Source organism: Lolium perenne, chromosome 6 (assembly GCF_019359855.2).
Source record: "Lolium perenne isolate Kyuss_39 chromosome 6, Kyuss_2.0, whole genome shotgun sequence".
In the NCBI taxonomy this organism is placed as follows: domain Eukaryota; kingdom Viridiplantae; phylum Streptophyta; class Magnoliopsida; order Poales; family Poaceae; genus Lolium; species Lolium perenne.
This window is the reverse complement of record NC_067249.2, coordinates 78,155,349-78,171,836: the sequence shown is the minus strand read 5'-3', so window position 1 is coordinate 78,171,836 and position 16,488 is coordinate 78,155,349. Positions and strand designations below refer to the sequence as shown.

General features: G+C 51.2%; 1 protein-coding gene across 1 annotated transcript; it reads left to right on the top strand.

Annotated features, from left to right (window-relative positions):
- The first annotated feature begins 2,540 nt into the window (after positions 1–2,540).
- LOC127307763 (peroxidase A2) lies at positions 2,541–3,852 on the top strand. Its single transcript, XM_051338523.2, has 2 exons — positions 2,541–2,889; positions 2,975–3,852. The coding sequence occupies exons 1-2, from the start codon at positions 2,644–2,646 to the stop codon at positions 3,689–3,691; spliced, it is 963 nt and encodes a 320-aa protein (XP_051194483.1). The 5' UTR covers positions 2,541–2,643; the 3' UTR covers positions 3,692–3,852.
- The last annotated feature ends 12,636 nt before the right edge of the window (positions 3,853–16,488 follow it).

Below are 16,488 nucleotides of genomic sequence, written 5' to 3'. Positions count from 1 at the left end.
CTCCGGTGACCATGTTTGCTACCACCTCCTCCAAGCTCCAGCACCGACACCGGCGACCACCTCCTCCATGCTCCGGTGAACACCTCCTCCATGCTCCGGTGAACACCTCCTCCATGCTCCGGTGACCACCTCCTCCATGCTCTAGCGACCGCCACCTCCATGCTCCGACGACGACCACCGTGCTCCGACGAACACTTCCTCCACGAGGCCACGATTCCCGACAAACAAACCTACATTCCGATGACCATACCTACATTCGCGATCTAGATCGAGATCTGGATTTTTTTTCGGATTTCGAAAAAACATACCACCGGCGCACCAGGCAAGAGGGCTAGCGATAACTCATGTTACCGCCGACTAACCAGGAGGTAGTGACACATGGAAACAATCTAAGAGCATCATCATATTCTTATGGATGGAATGAAAGTAATGGTATGAATTCGAATACAAATCCACAGTAGCAATCAAAATCACAACTATGGTTAAAGGTGAATGGGATTGGTGATGGTGATGGAGATGTAGCGGTTGACGATGTAGGGGATGATGCCTTGTCCTCTGATGATCCGTGTAGCAGCTTGAATGATGTCTTGTCCCAAGTTCCTCCTAGAGATCTATCTCAGAGGTGGTGTTTCGGCGTTTCTGGTGGCTGTGTATCTCAGATATCTCTCCCATCTGCGCGAGATGAAAGTATTTGATGAGGCGGTGCTCCTGGTACTGCGTACGGGCGCCCCCCGTACCGGTGGCCGCTAAACACTCCGATGCCTGTCCTCACATTCCCCTTTGGCATAGACACATGGTTAAGTGCTCAGATGGGTTTTATCACGTCAATGTACCATAAAATGATACTCCCTCCGTCCCAAAATATAAGGCGTCTAAGAATTAGTTAAAAGTCAATGTTTTTAAAGTTTGACCTATACACAAAAATATAAATATTTACAATACTAAATCATTATCAATAGATTCACCCTAAAGTATATTTTCTTAATATGTCAATTTAATATTGTAGATGTAATTTTTTTTCTAAATATTTGGTCAAAGTTCGTAAGGTTTGACTTTTGACCAATCCTTAGACGCCTTACAGTTTGGGACGGAGGGAGTAGTTTTTATTGATATTTCACCATTGCTTTAATATTTATGTATCCTGCGTAAACAAGCATAAAAGATGCGCGGAAACACCGTAAAATGCAAAAAATCCTATTGCTACACAAGAACATCTATATAAAATAGTGGATTAAAAACACTCCAAAAAATGCACTTATCACAACACCTTCAATAAGGAAAGCGATGACGACGATGCTGCTGCTCGGACTGGTCCAAGGGTTTCCCTGTGGTACGCGCAAGGACAAGGAAGGAGGGCTTCACCTAGCGCCCTCCAGGATGGAAGGGTGGTACCCGCGTCGGTGTCGGCTAGACCGATTGAGATTTCTCCCGACCCTCGCCACCCCGCCTCAAGCGCTCCATCTTGCTCCACCAACCTCACCGCCCACCAAGACGCGCCACCACGACTTTAGAAACATCATCGCCGTCTTATCGTAGCATAAAAACCGAGGCCAGCGGGACAAAGGAGGATCTTGAAACCGAGGAGCTGCGAGGAAGTGGCCACACGGGAGGGATCCGCCTCCACAGCCAATGGCGGTACCCGTCCGCACATGCTATCAAGGGGCAAAGTAGGCCCTCCTGGCCCGCCCGAGCACAAACCCACCTAGTCCATGTTCATGAACCCCCCCCCCCCCCCCACCCATCGGAATGTTGCAGGACACGTGCCTCCACCCGAGTTAACCCATGATATGGTCACCTCTCCTGCCCACGGGAAGCAGCTCCGTTGCGTTCGTGCTCGGCCCACCCAGCCCCAGATGGGCCCCAAAGGGCGCTGATCTAGACCGGGAGAGCGTTGCTGCGACGGGGGAGCATATGGAGGAATGGGAGCCCAGACGGTGGAAGAGCCGGGGGGGGGGGGGGGGGGAAGTCTGGTCATTTGACGGAAAAGGAATGCGGCTTATTCACTCTTCAAAAAAGAGGGGATGTGGTCTCTAGAAACTTAAAAAAAATTGGCAACATTTTGCTCGTGTTCCCATTTTAAAATTACATAAAGTTCTGGACGTAAAAGGCAGAGGACACCAAGCAAGGAAGAAATCCCTCGATAGGCTCGGTCAAAATCGACCGGCGCGCTCGGGATCGATGATAGCAGAAAGACAATCACACGGTTGGATTCGGCCACAGCTGATCCAGTCCCCAGGCCGTTTCCTGGCAAGAGTCTGACGTTAAGCCTGCCGTCTCGTTTCTTTGTCCCGGCCACAGTCCATCTCTTTCCTCTTTCCATCATCTGGCCACCAACTTCTTCTCCCTTGCGATATAGTAAAATACATGAGCAGCCGCGTGCCGGAAAAGCAATGCTGCGGCGTGCGAATATTCAATTTGACAACGGCAGCGCATGCTCACGGAACCTGTCAAATGCGCTTACCTATGAGGTCAACAGCGGCGCTGCACTAATGGATCAAGGCTACAAATAGCCTCCATACCATTCCTGTTTCCATCACATCCATCGCTCTTTCCTTCTCTATCCAGCAGCTCGCTCGCTTGGCGATCGGTCCACCAGTGTGGCTGTCAAACCAGCAGGTGTTTCTCCTTGTAGCAAGTGCACATATGGCCCCTTCCTCTCGCTTCTCGTTAGCTCCTCGCGGTAGCTTCCTGCTCACAGCAGCGCTACTGGTCCTACTGCTGAGCCACGGAGCTCACGGTCATGGCGCCGGGCTGAGCTCGTCCTTCTACGGCGGCTCGTGCCCAGGCACGCGCGACATCGTCAGGCGCGTTATCCAGGACGCCCGCGTCGCCGACGCTCGTATCCCGGCCAGCCTCATCCGCCTCCACTTCCACGACTGCTTCGTCAATGTAAGTTCACGAAACCACATACAGCGAATAGTATGGGATGTGGATCCACGGTGCGTCGTCTTATCAGTGTAGTTAAATTGTTCAGGGCTGTGACGGCTCGCTTCTACTAGACGACGACCCGCAAGCAGAGATCATGACCGAGAAGAACGTCCCCGCTAACGACAACTCGGCGCGCGGGTTTGGCGTGGTTGACAACATCAAGCGCGCGTTGGAGCACGCTTGCCCCGGAGTCGTCTCCTGCGCTGACATCCTCGCCCTCGCCGCCGAGATATCTGTCGAGCTGTCGGGAGGCCCGTCCTGGACCGTCCCGCTGGGCCGTCGTGACGGCACCACCACCAACATCCAGAGCGCCAAAAACCTCCCCAGCCCCTTTGACCCCCTTGAGACGCTTCAGGAGAAGTTCAGGAACCTGGGTCTCGATGACACCGACCTCGTCGCGCTCCAGGGAGCACACACCTTTGGGCGGGCACAGTGCCAGTTCACACAGCGCAACTGCACGGCCGGGCAAAGCGAGGGGGCGCTGGTGAACCTTGACGGCGTCACGCCTGACGTGTTCGACAACAAGTACTATGGCAACCTCCTGCGGGGTCGCGCCCAGCTTCCATCGGACCAGGTGATGTTGTCTGATCCCGTCGCTGCAGGGACCACCGCACCGATAATTCGCAGGTTCTCCGGTAATCAGAAGGACTTCTTTAGAAACTTCGCGGCTTCGATGGTTAAAATGGGGAACATAAGTCCACTGACCGGAAGGGATGGGGATATTAGGAAGAACTGCCGGAGGGTGAACAAGAAACCCTATTGAGGAAGGAGATTCCGTGCACATACATTTTAACAGATTTTAATTTCTTTCTTTTATGGGTAGAGATATGCTCATGTAAATCATTGTTTCAATTCATTCTAATTGTAAAGTTTTTGTGTGTTTCTCTCTACGGAAGCAAATGTAAATGTTCGTTATTCACTACATCCTCTTACATGTTTCATTTCTTCGTGCTTGAAGTTTGATATATCATCATATAGATTGTTTCATGTAGTTACATTCGGCTCATATTATTTATCTAAAAAGACTAAAACTTGTAAAGTAAAAGATTTTTTTTTAGAAACCTATTCCCGCCCCTCCAGGTTAACCATCTCGATCCCTCACTCATTATTTCAAATTTTAAACTATGATCATGCTTCAAAATTTCCAATGCCTCTTCCATAGCCCCTTCAATTTCTCTAGCACAATGTGAGTTGCGATGACACACCCTGTCCATGTCTTCTCACCTTTTCCTAGCCGCAAAAAGTTGAAAAGTAAGCGGTGTTTTTTTTTTCTTCTTTTCAGAGGATTGGTGTATAGTGGAACACTCAAGAGGTCTAAACCTGGGGTAAAACCTGGTTTACACAGTCAAGAGGTTTAAACCTAGGGTAAAACCTAGCATACTTATAGTTTTATATAAAACAACTCAGGATGAAGCTTAATAGTTTGTAGTACAAAATGCTGGATTAGTTTTCAGGTTTATGGACATGGCTTATTTTGGATCCGGTGCAAGGCACATCACTACGGGAGAACCGACGTGTGCCGACGGCCAGGCTATGTGCCGACGGCCAAATGTCGGGGCCGTCGGCACAGAGGCCTCCAGCTACCGGCGACGAAGCTCACCGTCGGCACAGCGGGGCCGTCGGCACAACGCACGGTACACCGACGGCCACCCTCGGCGCAACCTCGGCCGTCGGCACAGCTAGGTGGAGCCCGAAGGTCACCGTCGGCACATCTGCAACCGTCGGTACACGCTCTGACAGGAGGGCCCAGCCGTTAAACTGTCACGGCGCCGTCTGCACTGTGCCGACGGTAGCCCACGGCGCAACGGCGGCGGCCGTCGGCCTGACCGCTGCTGGGTCCCCACAGCTTCGTGCCGACGGTGACCCACGGCACAACGGCGGCCGTCGGCACAGCCAAATATGCACATTTTTTGGTTTTTCCTGTTTTTTTTTGCATCAAAGAGATAATTATTACCCATATAATTATTAATCCATATCATTTTTTTTGTTTATTTATTTCTCACTGCTATTTTGGCGAACCCCTTTGCGAGAAACCTATATATATGTATAAGGGCGGTATAGAACCCCTTCGCCAGAAATCGAACCTCGGAGGGGGTGAATGGCCCACACACGATACAAAATACTTAAGACCCACACACGATACAAAATACTTAAATAACTAGACTCACACACATACCAAAGCGCTTACAGAACTAGACCCACACACGAACCGAAACAGTTAAAGAACTACACCCACACAGAGGAAGCAAAACACTTAAAGAAACTACACCCACACACATGAACCAAAACACTTAAAGAACTAGACCCACACACAAACCAAAGCTTTTAAAGAACTACACCCACACACGAACAAAGCACTTAACACCGGGTCGACACACACATATTAATCGGAGAAGTCGAAATCTTCATCCTCGCCGGGGTGTCCTGCGAAGCGGTGGTTGTGAGGTTCCACGACCACCGTTCATCATTCTCCCCCCATGTCGACGCCTCTCCTTTGGCGTACTCTGCTTCAACCTCGGCCTTCCTCTGCCGCTTTCCCGCCCTCCTCTCTCTCCTGTACGTCTGCTTCTCCTTCCAGAATGCGCGCGTTGCCTCGACGTCTCCGGGATGGTCTCTGCGCCACTGTGCCATGAACTGCTCGTCCGCCTCGGTGGTATCAATCCGCCGCTGGCCAGCCCTGTACCGCCGCGCTTCACCCTGTGAGCGAAGTAGTGGCTCGGTGAGAGACTCGAGCTTCCGTCAGAGACCTGACCTCCGGGAAGTTCATTTCGTGGCGCGGCCGGCCAAACCTCCAAGCCGCAACGTCGTATGCGCGGGCAGCAGCCTCCTTCGTGTAGAAGGTGCCGAGCCACACACGCGTACCACCGGCGGTGATTTCAGCCGCGAAATGTCCCGCAGGCCGCAGGCGAACGCCGATGAAGCCCGTGTTGCTACGGCGACGAGGAGCCATCTCAGCGGCAGCTCAGCTCAGAGGATTTTGTGGTTCTATTGGATGAGAGAAGTGATGAAGGGAGAAATGTTGCTGGTGCTGTTAGTGGAGAAGCCATGGCTATATATAGGCCGACGAGGGGCTGAAACGGCGGGAAAACATGGCGGGAGAGAATGGGCGGGAAAGGGTGGGCGGGAAAAAAGGGCGGGAGAGAAGCGGGGAATGGGTGGGCGGGAAAAAAGGGCGGGAGAGAAGGAGCGGGAATGGGGGGGGGGTAAAAAACGGGCGGTAGAGAAGCAGCGGGAAAAGGGTGGGCGGGAAAAAAAGGGCAGGAGAGATTCTGCATGTATAGGGGGGAACTCCCTCGGAGGTGAACCGGAGAGAACCTTGGGATCATAGGGGATGGTACTTGTTTCCACATGTACCTATGACCTAAGCAAGCTCAAACGTAGGCATACGCCCACCGGGGGACCCCCGATGGGATGCAGTCAAAGGGGTAGACGACGCGGTCAACGGAGACTAGGGTTTCGTCGGAAATCGAGCATCGGACCTAGGGAATGGCCCCAAAAGTTGTGTGTGTCCACATGGCATGCACAAAAGTGATTTGAGATGGTTCTATATCCAATGCTACCCCCTCCGGGTGTGCCCGCTTCTCGGACATGGGGTTCCTACACATAGGCGGATTCTGCATGTATAGGGGGAACTCCTCGGAGGTGAACCGGAGAGAACCTTGGGATCATAGGGGATGGTACTTGTTTCCACATGTACCTATGACCTAACCAAGCTCAAACGTAGGCATACGCCCACCGGGGACCCCGATGGGATGCGATCAAAGGGGTAGACGACGCGGTCAACAGAACTAGGGTTTCGTCAGAAATCGAGCATCGGACCTAGGGAATGGCCCCAAAAGTTGTGTGTGTCCACATGGCATGCACAAAAGTGATTTAAGATGGTTCTATATCCAATGCTACCCCCTCCGGGTGTGCCCGGCTTCTCGGACATGGGGTTCCTACACTTAGGCGGTCTGCATGTATAGGGGAACTCCCTCGGAGGTGAACCGGAGAGAACCTTGGGATCATAGGGGATGGTACTTGTTTCCACATGTACCTATGACCTAAGCAAGCTCAAACGTAGGCATACGCCCACCGAGGACCCCGATGGGATGCGATCAAAGGGGTAGACGACGCGGTCAACGTAACTAGGGTTTCGTCGTAAATCGAGCATCGGACCTAGGGAATGGCCCCAAAAGTTGTGTGTGTCCACATGGCATGCACAAAAGTGATTTGAGATGGTTCTATATCCAATGCTACCCCCTCCGGGTGTGCCCGGCTTCTCGGACATGGGGTTCCTACACATGGCGGTCTGCATGTATAGGGGGAACTCCCTCGGAGGTGAACCGGAGAGAACCTTGGGATCATAGGGGATGGTACTTGTTTCCACATGTACCTATGACCTAACCAAGCTCAAACGTAGGCATACGCCCACCGGGGACCCCGATGGGATGCGATCAAAGGGGTAGACGACGCGGTCAACGTAACTAGGGTTTCGTCGAAATCGAGCATCGGACCTAGGGAATGGCCCCAAAAGTTGTGTGTGTCCACATGGCATGCACAAAAGTGATTTGAGATGGTTCTATATCCAATGCTACCCCTCCGGTGTGCCGGCTTCTCGGACATGGGGTTCCTACACATAGGCGGATTACGCATGTATAGGGGGGAACTCCCTCGGAGGTGAACCGGAGAGAACCTTGGGATCATAGGGGATGGTACTTGTTTCCACATGTACCTATGACCTAACCAAGCTTAAACGTAGGCATACGCCCACCGGGGGACCCCCGATGGGATGCAGTCAAAGGGGTAGACGACGCGGTCAACAGAACTAGGGTTTCGTCAGAAATCGAGCATCGGACCTAGGGAATGGCCCCAAAAGTTGTGTGTGTCCACATGGCATGCACAAAAGTGATTTAAGATGGTTCTATATCCAATGCTACCCCCTCCGGGTGTGCCCGGCTTCTCGGAGATGGGGTTCCTACACTTAGCGGGTCTGCATGTATAGGGGGAACTCCCTCGGAGGTGAACCGGAGAGAACCTTGGGATCATAGGGGATGGTACTTGTTTCCACATGTACCTATGACCTAACCAAGCTCAAACGTAGGCATACGCCCACCGGGGGACCCCGATGGGATGCGATCAAAGGGGTAGACGACGCGGTCAACGTAACTAGGGTTTCGTCGTAAATCGAGCATCGGACCTAGGGAATGGCCCCAAAAGTTGTGTGTGTCCACATGGCATGCACAAAAGTGATTTGAGATGGTTCTATATCCAATGCTACCCCCTCCCGGGTGTGCCGCTTCTCGGACATGGGGTTCCTACACATAGGCGGTCTGCATGTATAGGGGGGAACTCCCTCGGAGGTGAACCGGAGAGAACCTTGGGATCATAGGGGATGGTACTTGTTTCCACATGTACCTATGACCTAACCAAGCTCAAACGTAGGCATACGCCCACCGGGGGACCCCCGATGGGATGCAGTCAAAGGGGTAGACGACGCGGTCAACAGAACTAGGGTTTCGTCAGAAATCGAGCATCGGACCTAGGGAATGGCCCCAAAAGTTGTGTGTGTCCACATGGCATGCACAAAAGTGATTTAAGATGGTTCTATATCCAATGCTACCCCCCGGGTGTGGCCGGCTTGTCGGACATGGGGTTCCTACACTTAGGCAGATTCTGCATGTATAGGGGGGAACTCCCTCGGAGGTGAACCGGAGAGAACCTTGGGATCATAGGGGATGGTACTTGTTTCCACATGTACCTATGACCTAACCAAGCTCAAACGTAGGCATACGCCCACCGGGGGACCCCCGATGGGATGCAGTCAAAGGGGTAGACGGCGCGGTCAACAGAACTAGGGTTTCGTCAGAAATCGAGCATCGGACCTAGGGAATGGCCCCAAAAGTTGTGTGTGTCCACATGGCATGCACAAAAGTGATTTGAGATGGTTCTATATCCAATGCTACCCCCTCCGGGTGTGCCCGGCTTCTCGGACATGGGGTTCCTACACATAGGCGGTCTGCATGTATAGGGGGAACTCCCTCGGCGGTGAACCGGAGAGAACCTTGGGATCATAGGGGATGGTACTTGTTTCCACATGTACCTATGACCTAACCAAGCTCAAACGTAGGCATACGCCCACCGGGGACCCCGATGGGATGCGATCAAAGGGGTAGACGACGCGGTCAACGGAGACTAGGGTTTCGTCGTAAATCGAGCATCGGACCTAGGGAATGGCCCCAAAAGTTGTGTGTGTCCACATGGCATGCACAAAAGTGATTTAAGATGGTTCTATATCCAATGCTACCCCCGGGTGTGCCGGCTTCTCGGACATGGGGTTCCTACACATAGGCAGATTCTGCATGTATAGGGGGGAACTCCCTCGGAGGTGAACCGGAGAGAACCTTGGGATCATAGGGGATGGTACTTGTTTCCACATGTACCTATGACCTAACCAAGCTCAAACGTAGGCATACGCCCACCGGGGGACCCCCGATGGGATGCAGTCAAAGGGGTAGACGACGCGGTCAACAGAACTAGGGTTTCGTCAGAAATCGAGCATCGGACCTAGGGAATGGCCCCAAAAGTTGTGTGTGTCCACATGGCATGCACAAAAGTGATTTGAGATGGTTCTATATCCAATGCTACCCCCTCCGGGTGTGCCCGACTTCTCGAACTAAGTAACCTGTAGTAAAAAACAGCCTGTGCCGACGGCCGTCGGCACAGCATCATGCCAACTAAGTAACCTAGTAGAACAAGTGCTTACTCCTATTCTATTCTTATTTTTTGTAGTAAATAGTGACAATATTTATTTAAAAAAATAAAAAGGAAAATAAAAAATAAAATAAAAAAATAAAAAAAACAGCCTGTGCCGACGGTCACCGTCGACTAAACTCACCGTCGGCACGGGTGGGTGGACATAATCAGATCGGCGCGCGCGGCCCGACCACCTCATCCACACCCCACCCCCGGCCCGCCCTCGATCACGCCCCACCCCCGCGCCGCCGCCGTCTCCGGCCGCCACCCGCCGCCACGCCCGGCCGCCCTCGCCTCCGCCACCACCCGCCGCCACGCCCGGCCGCCCTCGCCTCCGCCACCACACGCCGACGCCCGGCCACCCTCGCCCGCCCGCGTCCTCCGCCACCCCCCGCCGAGGCCCGGCCGCCCTCGCCTCCGCCGCGGCGGCAGCCGCCCCCGCCGCGCTGCGGCCGCCCGCCCCGACCCCCTCGCCTCGCCACCACCCGCCGACGCCGGCCGCTCTTCCTCCGCCACCACCCGCCGACGCCCGGCCGCCTCGCCTCCGCCGCGTCGGCAGCAGCCCCGCCGCGCGCTGCCGCCGCCCCGACCCCCTCGCCTCCGCCGCGCTGCGGCGCCGCCTCGCCCGGCCCCCTCGCCTCCGCTGCCCCTGCCCGCCTCGCCCGGTAATTTTTCTTCTTTTTATTTTTATTTTTGTGTCTATTTGGTAGTTAGTTAGTTATTGAGTAGTTAATAGTTAGGGAAAATTGAAATGGAAAATGAAATTGAAAATGAAATTGAAATTGAAATGCTAGTTGAAAAAGATATTGAAATGCTAATTGAAAATAAAAATTGAAATGCTAAATGAAATTGAAATTGAAATGCTAATTGAAAATGAAAATCAAATTGAAATGCTAAATGAAAATAAAATTGAAATGCAAAATGAAATTGAAATTGAAATGCTAATTGAAATAGAAAATGAAATCAATTTAGAGATGAATTTGCATTGACAAATTTTTATTATTTGAACTAGGTCCCGTAGTGAGCACCCCGCGTGACGACAACGGATCTTGCGGCGCATCTCTACGGCCGTCGACATCGCCGGTTGTTCGACTACTTCCTCTACAGCCGAGGGTGAGCTGAATTGCCGACTCCCCCTTCGCATTTTTTATGTCACTAGATTTCATTTCTCCGTCAAGTCGCGTAACCTAGGTGTCAATTCCCGTCCAAGCGTTACGCGGATAAATATGCATTAGTGGTCAGCATATTTTGAACCGTAACGCTTGTGGCATTTACGGGACAGTCGCCGGACCCGTAGTTGGGTACGTTTTCCATGTTCTGCTCGGGTGCGAGACAGGATTTCGTCGCCGCCTCCCGTTGTTCTCCGGATGCACATCCTCTCGGCTTTTTGCCGAGACGTGTATCGGGAGAGCAGCGGGAGGTGTTGCCGAAATTCTGTCTCGCACCCGAGCAGAACGTGGAGAACGTACCCAACTACGGGTCCGGGGGCTGCTAGGAGCCCACCTAGTAGAGATGTAGGTTGATGCACGCGTTTTCGCCGGTAGAAAAATAAAAATATGATGCATTCAATTTCATGCTACTATTTGTTGTTTGTCACGCAATAAAGCAGGATGGCTGATAATGAGTGGATGTACGGTGGCCGTGTTAGTTCGACTCAAGTGACGAGATGAATGGAAATGGAAGACCGATTTGTTAGTGAAGGAGTTAGCTCGTGGTTCGAAGGGGATTGTTCGTCCCGTTGCCCTTGCAATGTCTGCAGGAGGCGTCATCCTAAGGATATTCTAGAGATGACTAAACACCTTTGGTGGAATGGGTATATGCGTGACTACGACCCGCCGGTCGACTTTTCTCGGCACGAACGTGATAGAGGTGAGGTGATGCGGCAGCGGATCGATGGCAATGAGAACGATGGCATCTTAAACTTGCTAGATGATCTTCGGGATGCGACATGCCGAGTTACCATGGGACGAACAGTCTGAACCGGAGGAACCGCCTGAACCGGAGGGACCGCCACAACCGGAGGAACTTCCAGAGGAGGAACCTGAGCCAACCGCGAGGGCCTTCATTGATATGATGGCCTCAGCTAGGAGGCCTCTATACCCGGGTGCAAAAATGTCTCAACTTGATGGCATCACGCAGTTGCTAGCCGACAAGTGCATGTTTGAGAGTACTCGAGCATCCTTTGAAAAGACTCTGAGCACAGTAGGTAACATGTTGCCTGAAGGTCATTGCTTGCCCAAGACCATGTACGAAACGAAGAAAATCTTGAAAGCATTGAAAATGGATTATGTAACATATGATGTCTGTCCAAAACTTTGCCTTTTGTTTTGGAAAGACTATGCGGATGACAAGTACTGTGCCAAGTGTGGTCACTCTAGGTATCATGAGGTAGATGTAGGCAATGGTCAGAAGAGGCGGACAAAGGTAGCCATAAAGATTCTTCGTTATCTCCCATTCATCAAAAGAATCCAGCGGCTTTACATGTTCGAGGAGACTCGCCAAGCGAGATGACATGGCATAAGACCGGGATAAGATTGCAAGACGAGAAGAAACGGGTACCCATGGTACATCCATCTGATGGCCAATCATGGAAGCGCTTCGATCAAAAGCACCCAAATGAGGCAAGTGAGGCTCGGAATGTTAGAATTGCGATAGCAACCGATGGATTCAACCCATATGGTATGTCGACTGCCGCGTACAGCTGCTGGCCCGTGTTTGTTATTCCGCTCAATCTCCCTCCCGAGTCGTAATGCAAAGGAAGAACATATTCTTGTCGATGATCCTTCCAGGGCACGAATATCCGGGGAAGAAATTGAGTGTCTTAATGCAACCACTTGTGGATGATTTGCACCACTCGTGGCATCACGGTACATTGACATACGACCGAGCATCAAAGAGAAACTTCATCATGAAAGTTTGGTTCCACTATTCGATGCATGACCTACCCGGTACGCCCTATTCGTGGGCATAGTACAGCTGGTAAGTTTCCATGCCCAGTGTGCAGGCACGAACTAGAATTCAGGCACCTAAAAGCTGGACACAAATATGTTGCCTTTGACAAACACCGCAAGTTCCTCAGTCCAGGGCATCGGTTCAGATCTGACAAGAAAAACTTCACGAAAGGCGTAGTTGTGCTTGAACATAAAGAAATACCAAAGTTCAATGGTGCAAGCTGATGCTGAGCTACGTGCTCTCCGGCCTAGTAAGGAACCCGGCCACCAATTTGAGGGATATGGTAAAACGCACAAGCTGGACTCACATAGCGGGCATAACAGAGCTCGAGTATTACAAGGACCTTGAACTTCCCCATAATATCGATATGATGCACACCGAAAAGAATTGTGGGGAGGCATACCTTAACACCTGCTGCAACATACCAGGCAAGTCAAGGGATAATGTTTCAGCTAGAGTCGATATTGAGGAGATATGTGACAGGGTGGCTCTACACATGCAGCCTCCTGAGGGCAATCGAAAAGGTTGGTTAAAGCCGCATGCCAAGTACTGTCTTGATAGCGCCGACAAGAAGGAGGCATTTACGTGGCTCAAATATGACGTGATGTTCCCTGATGGTTATTGTTCGAATATGAGTAAGGGAGTCAATCTTGCTACAGGAAAAATAAACGGGCTCAAGAGTCACGACTATCATATATGGATTGAGCGGCTGATGCCGGTGATGCTTCGAGGGTATCTCCCCGATCATGTCTGGCGAGTGCTTGCGGAGGTGAGCCATTTTTTCCGCACGGTCTGTGCTAAAGCAGATATGTACCGAGGTGATTGAGAAGCTGCAGCAGCAAGTGCCGGACATGCTATGCAAGTTAGAGATGATATTCCCCCCAGGCTTCTTCACTCCGATGTTACATCTCATCGTGCATCTCGCCAACGAGGCACTCTTGGGGGGACCGGTGCAGTATCGTTGGCAGTTTTGTATTGAGAGGGAGTTCAAATATATTCGGTACAAATGTGGAAACAAAAATAAGATTGAAGCATGCATAGCTGAGGCAACTCTCCTCCATGAGATGGCAGACGCCACGACAATGTACTATGCCAATGATGTGCCCACTAAGCATAACCCAGTCGCTCGGTACAATTCCGATGAGCCCAACCGTGACCCAAAGCTCTTGCTCTTCAAATATCCCGGTGGCAAGGCCGGTGCCTCAAAAGTGGAGAACATTTCGCCAGAAGAGAAGGATTGCATAATGCTTTACGTGCTTATGAACATGGAGGAAGTGGTCGATTTCATGAGGTAAAATGATGAACCAATTACTTTGGAACCAGTAACTTGGTTTTGGTCTAATACGTATTTTCTCCTTTCAGCCAATTCCATGATGAAATGTGGTCGTGAAGAAATGGTCCCACTCCCACGCAAAGGTACACTCTTCGAAAGAGGGTGCCCCGCCCTTAAATAAAAGCTTCGTGAATCGGTTCCATGAAAAAGTAATTTCTCAAATGTTCCTCTTACTTTGCAATCCGTGACTTGTCTTATTACACGTAACTAATGCACAAAATAATCTGAACTGAACTTGTAGGGAGCTGATCCCAACGTTGAGATGACAGATGAGTTGAGATGCGTTTCCCAGGGTTTTAACCGTAGAGTCCATACGCATGAGAAGTATGATGTAAATGGGTATCGCTTCCATACGGAGTTTCACCGTAAGAACCGGCCTAATGCAAAAACAATAAATACGGGGTCTACACCGCGGAGCCGATGATCTTGATTACTATGGAAGGTTACAAAAGGTATCCGAGTTGACGTTCAACACCGCAAACATAGAACACAAGCTCTGTGTGTTCAAATGCCACTTGGTTTGACCCACACGGTGGAATGAGAAGCACCCCTTCCATTGGTTTAGTTGAAGTTAGGCCTACAACCACCTACAGCGGATCCGACGTCTATGTTGTGGCTCACCAAACCAAGCAAGTTTATTATTTGTCCTACCCATGTTAGAATGAGGAACTCATGGGCTGGGAAGTCGTGTTCCGTATCGCCACATGGTAAGCTACCCATCCCCTCCGAGGACGATTACAACAACATTGACCCGGTAACATATGAGGGAATTTTCTATCAAGAGGAAGAGCAGTTCGGGGCTCTTCAAATAGACATAGGTCTTCAGGATCTCCACAACGATGTACAAATGCGTGGTGAGACCGTGGTGGACCCGAAGGACATAGCTATGCTCACCAAGCGCCATGCGAGCAAAGACAACATTGTCGAGACTCAACCGGAACCCAATGCCGACCATGAATACTCATATGATACTGATTTTGATAGTGAGGCTGAGAACCCAATGCCTAGAGATGAGAGTGGTGATGAATGGTGAGGGTCTTTTATGCTTAGTACCTACATTATCATTATGCTTAATACATACATTTGTCATTATGCTTAGTACCTACATTATCATTATGCTTAATACATACATTTGTCATTATGCTTAATACCTACATTTTTCATTATGCTTAGTACCTATATTTGTCATTATGCTTATTAATTTTCAACATGCTTATTAATTATTTTCTCTTTTTCTTATGCAGGTAATTGCCCAATATGAGCGGACGGAAGGCATCATCGAGCTCCTTGCTTGATCAGATGCATCAGCGGAAGCCAGGGCCGGGTGCTTCCAGACGGAGTGCAAGACCCATTATTCCCACCCGGCGTTACGAAGACGCAGACGGAGGACGGGGAGGACGAGGGGGAGGACGAGCTGGAGGACGAGGGGGAGGACGAGCTGGAGGACGAGGGGGGAATGCACAGCTCCTTCTAGCTGACATTCCCTGCGCTCGGCTCGGTGGCTTCACGGTCGGACGAGGAGGAGGACACTAGGGAGGAGGAGGAGGACACTAGGGAGGAGGAGGAGGAGTCTAGGGACGAGGAGGCTTCGACGGAGATGGCTCCGAAGAAGTTGCGGATTCGTGGGGAAGCGCAGGTTCCCGATGAGAGTAAGGAACCTGCTACGGAGGATGAGAAGTGGCTCCTTGTCCCGGGGAAAGATAGAGTAAGTAGTAAGGTGATTTCATTTTCGTTATGACACTTAGCATTTTCTAATGTTTGATAATTGTGCAGGAATTTCACATACACGGGGAAGAATGTCCGCGTGCCAGGGAGTCTGATTGGAGCTGCTATTAGGAAGTACTGGCCGGGGATGTACACTCCGGTCCTTGGGGGCGAGTCCAAGCTAGCCTACACTTGGGAAGACTATGAGATAGCGCCTTACCCTGGCTTTGCTTCCGCCGCCGACGCCGTGATCAAGAAGTTTTGGGTACGTAATGCATACTCTTTGGGTTTCGTTCATATGTAGTTGATAACCCCACCGTGATAACTCATGCCTCTCACACTTTCTGTTATGCTTGATTGCAGCGCAATTATAGGGTGGCGACTGAGCATAAGGATAGGGCGGACGTGGTGCTCCGTAACATGTGTCGGAAGTTGACACGGCAAAGCGGTGGTACAACCAGAGGATCACGTGCATCGGCCACTTCTATGCTGAGCAGGGCGTAAGGTACACAAAGCCTGAGATTGTGCAGGGACTCGCCCCGGCTATGACGATAGATGACTTCATGTCGGTAAGTAATTGTCAATGCGATTCTATGTACCGCGGCTAACTTGCAACTATATTGTTTGTTCTTCAAATGAGTTTTGATTTTGCAGGTTGTACCACATTGGGCTGATAATAATAAGAGGGCCGCCTTCATGGAGTTGGTCAAGAATTGGGTCGGCGAAAACCCCGATTTCAAGGCCGTGAGCGACCGGAACAAGGCCAACCGTGGTTCTCGGGAACACACACTGCGGGAGCAGCAAGACCGATCGCTATCGGGAGCGTACGGTACATA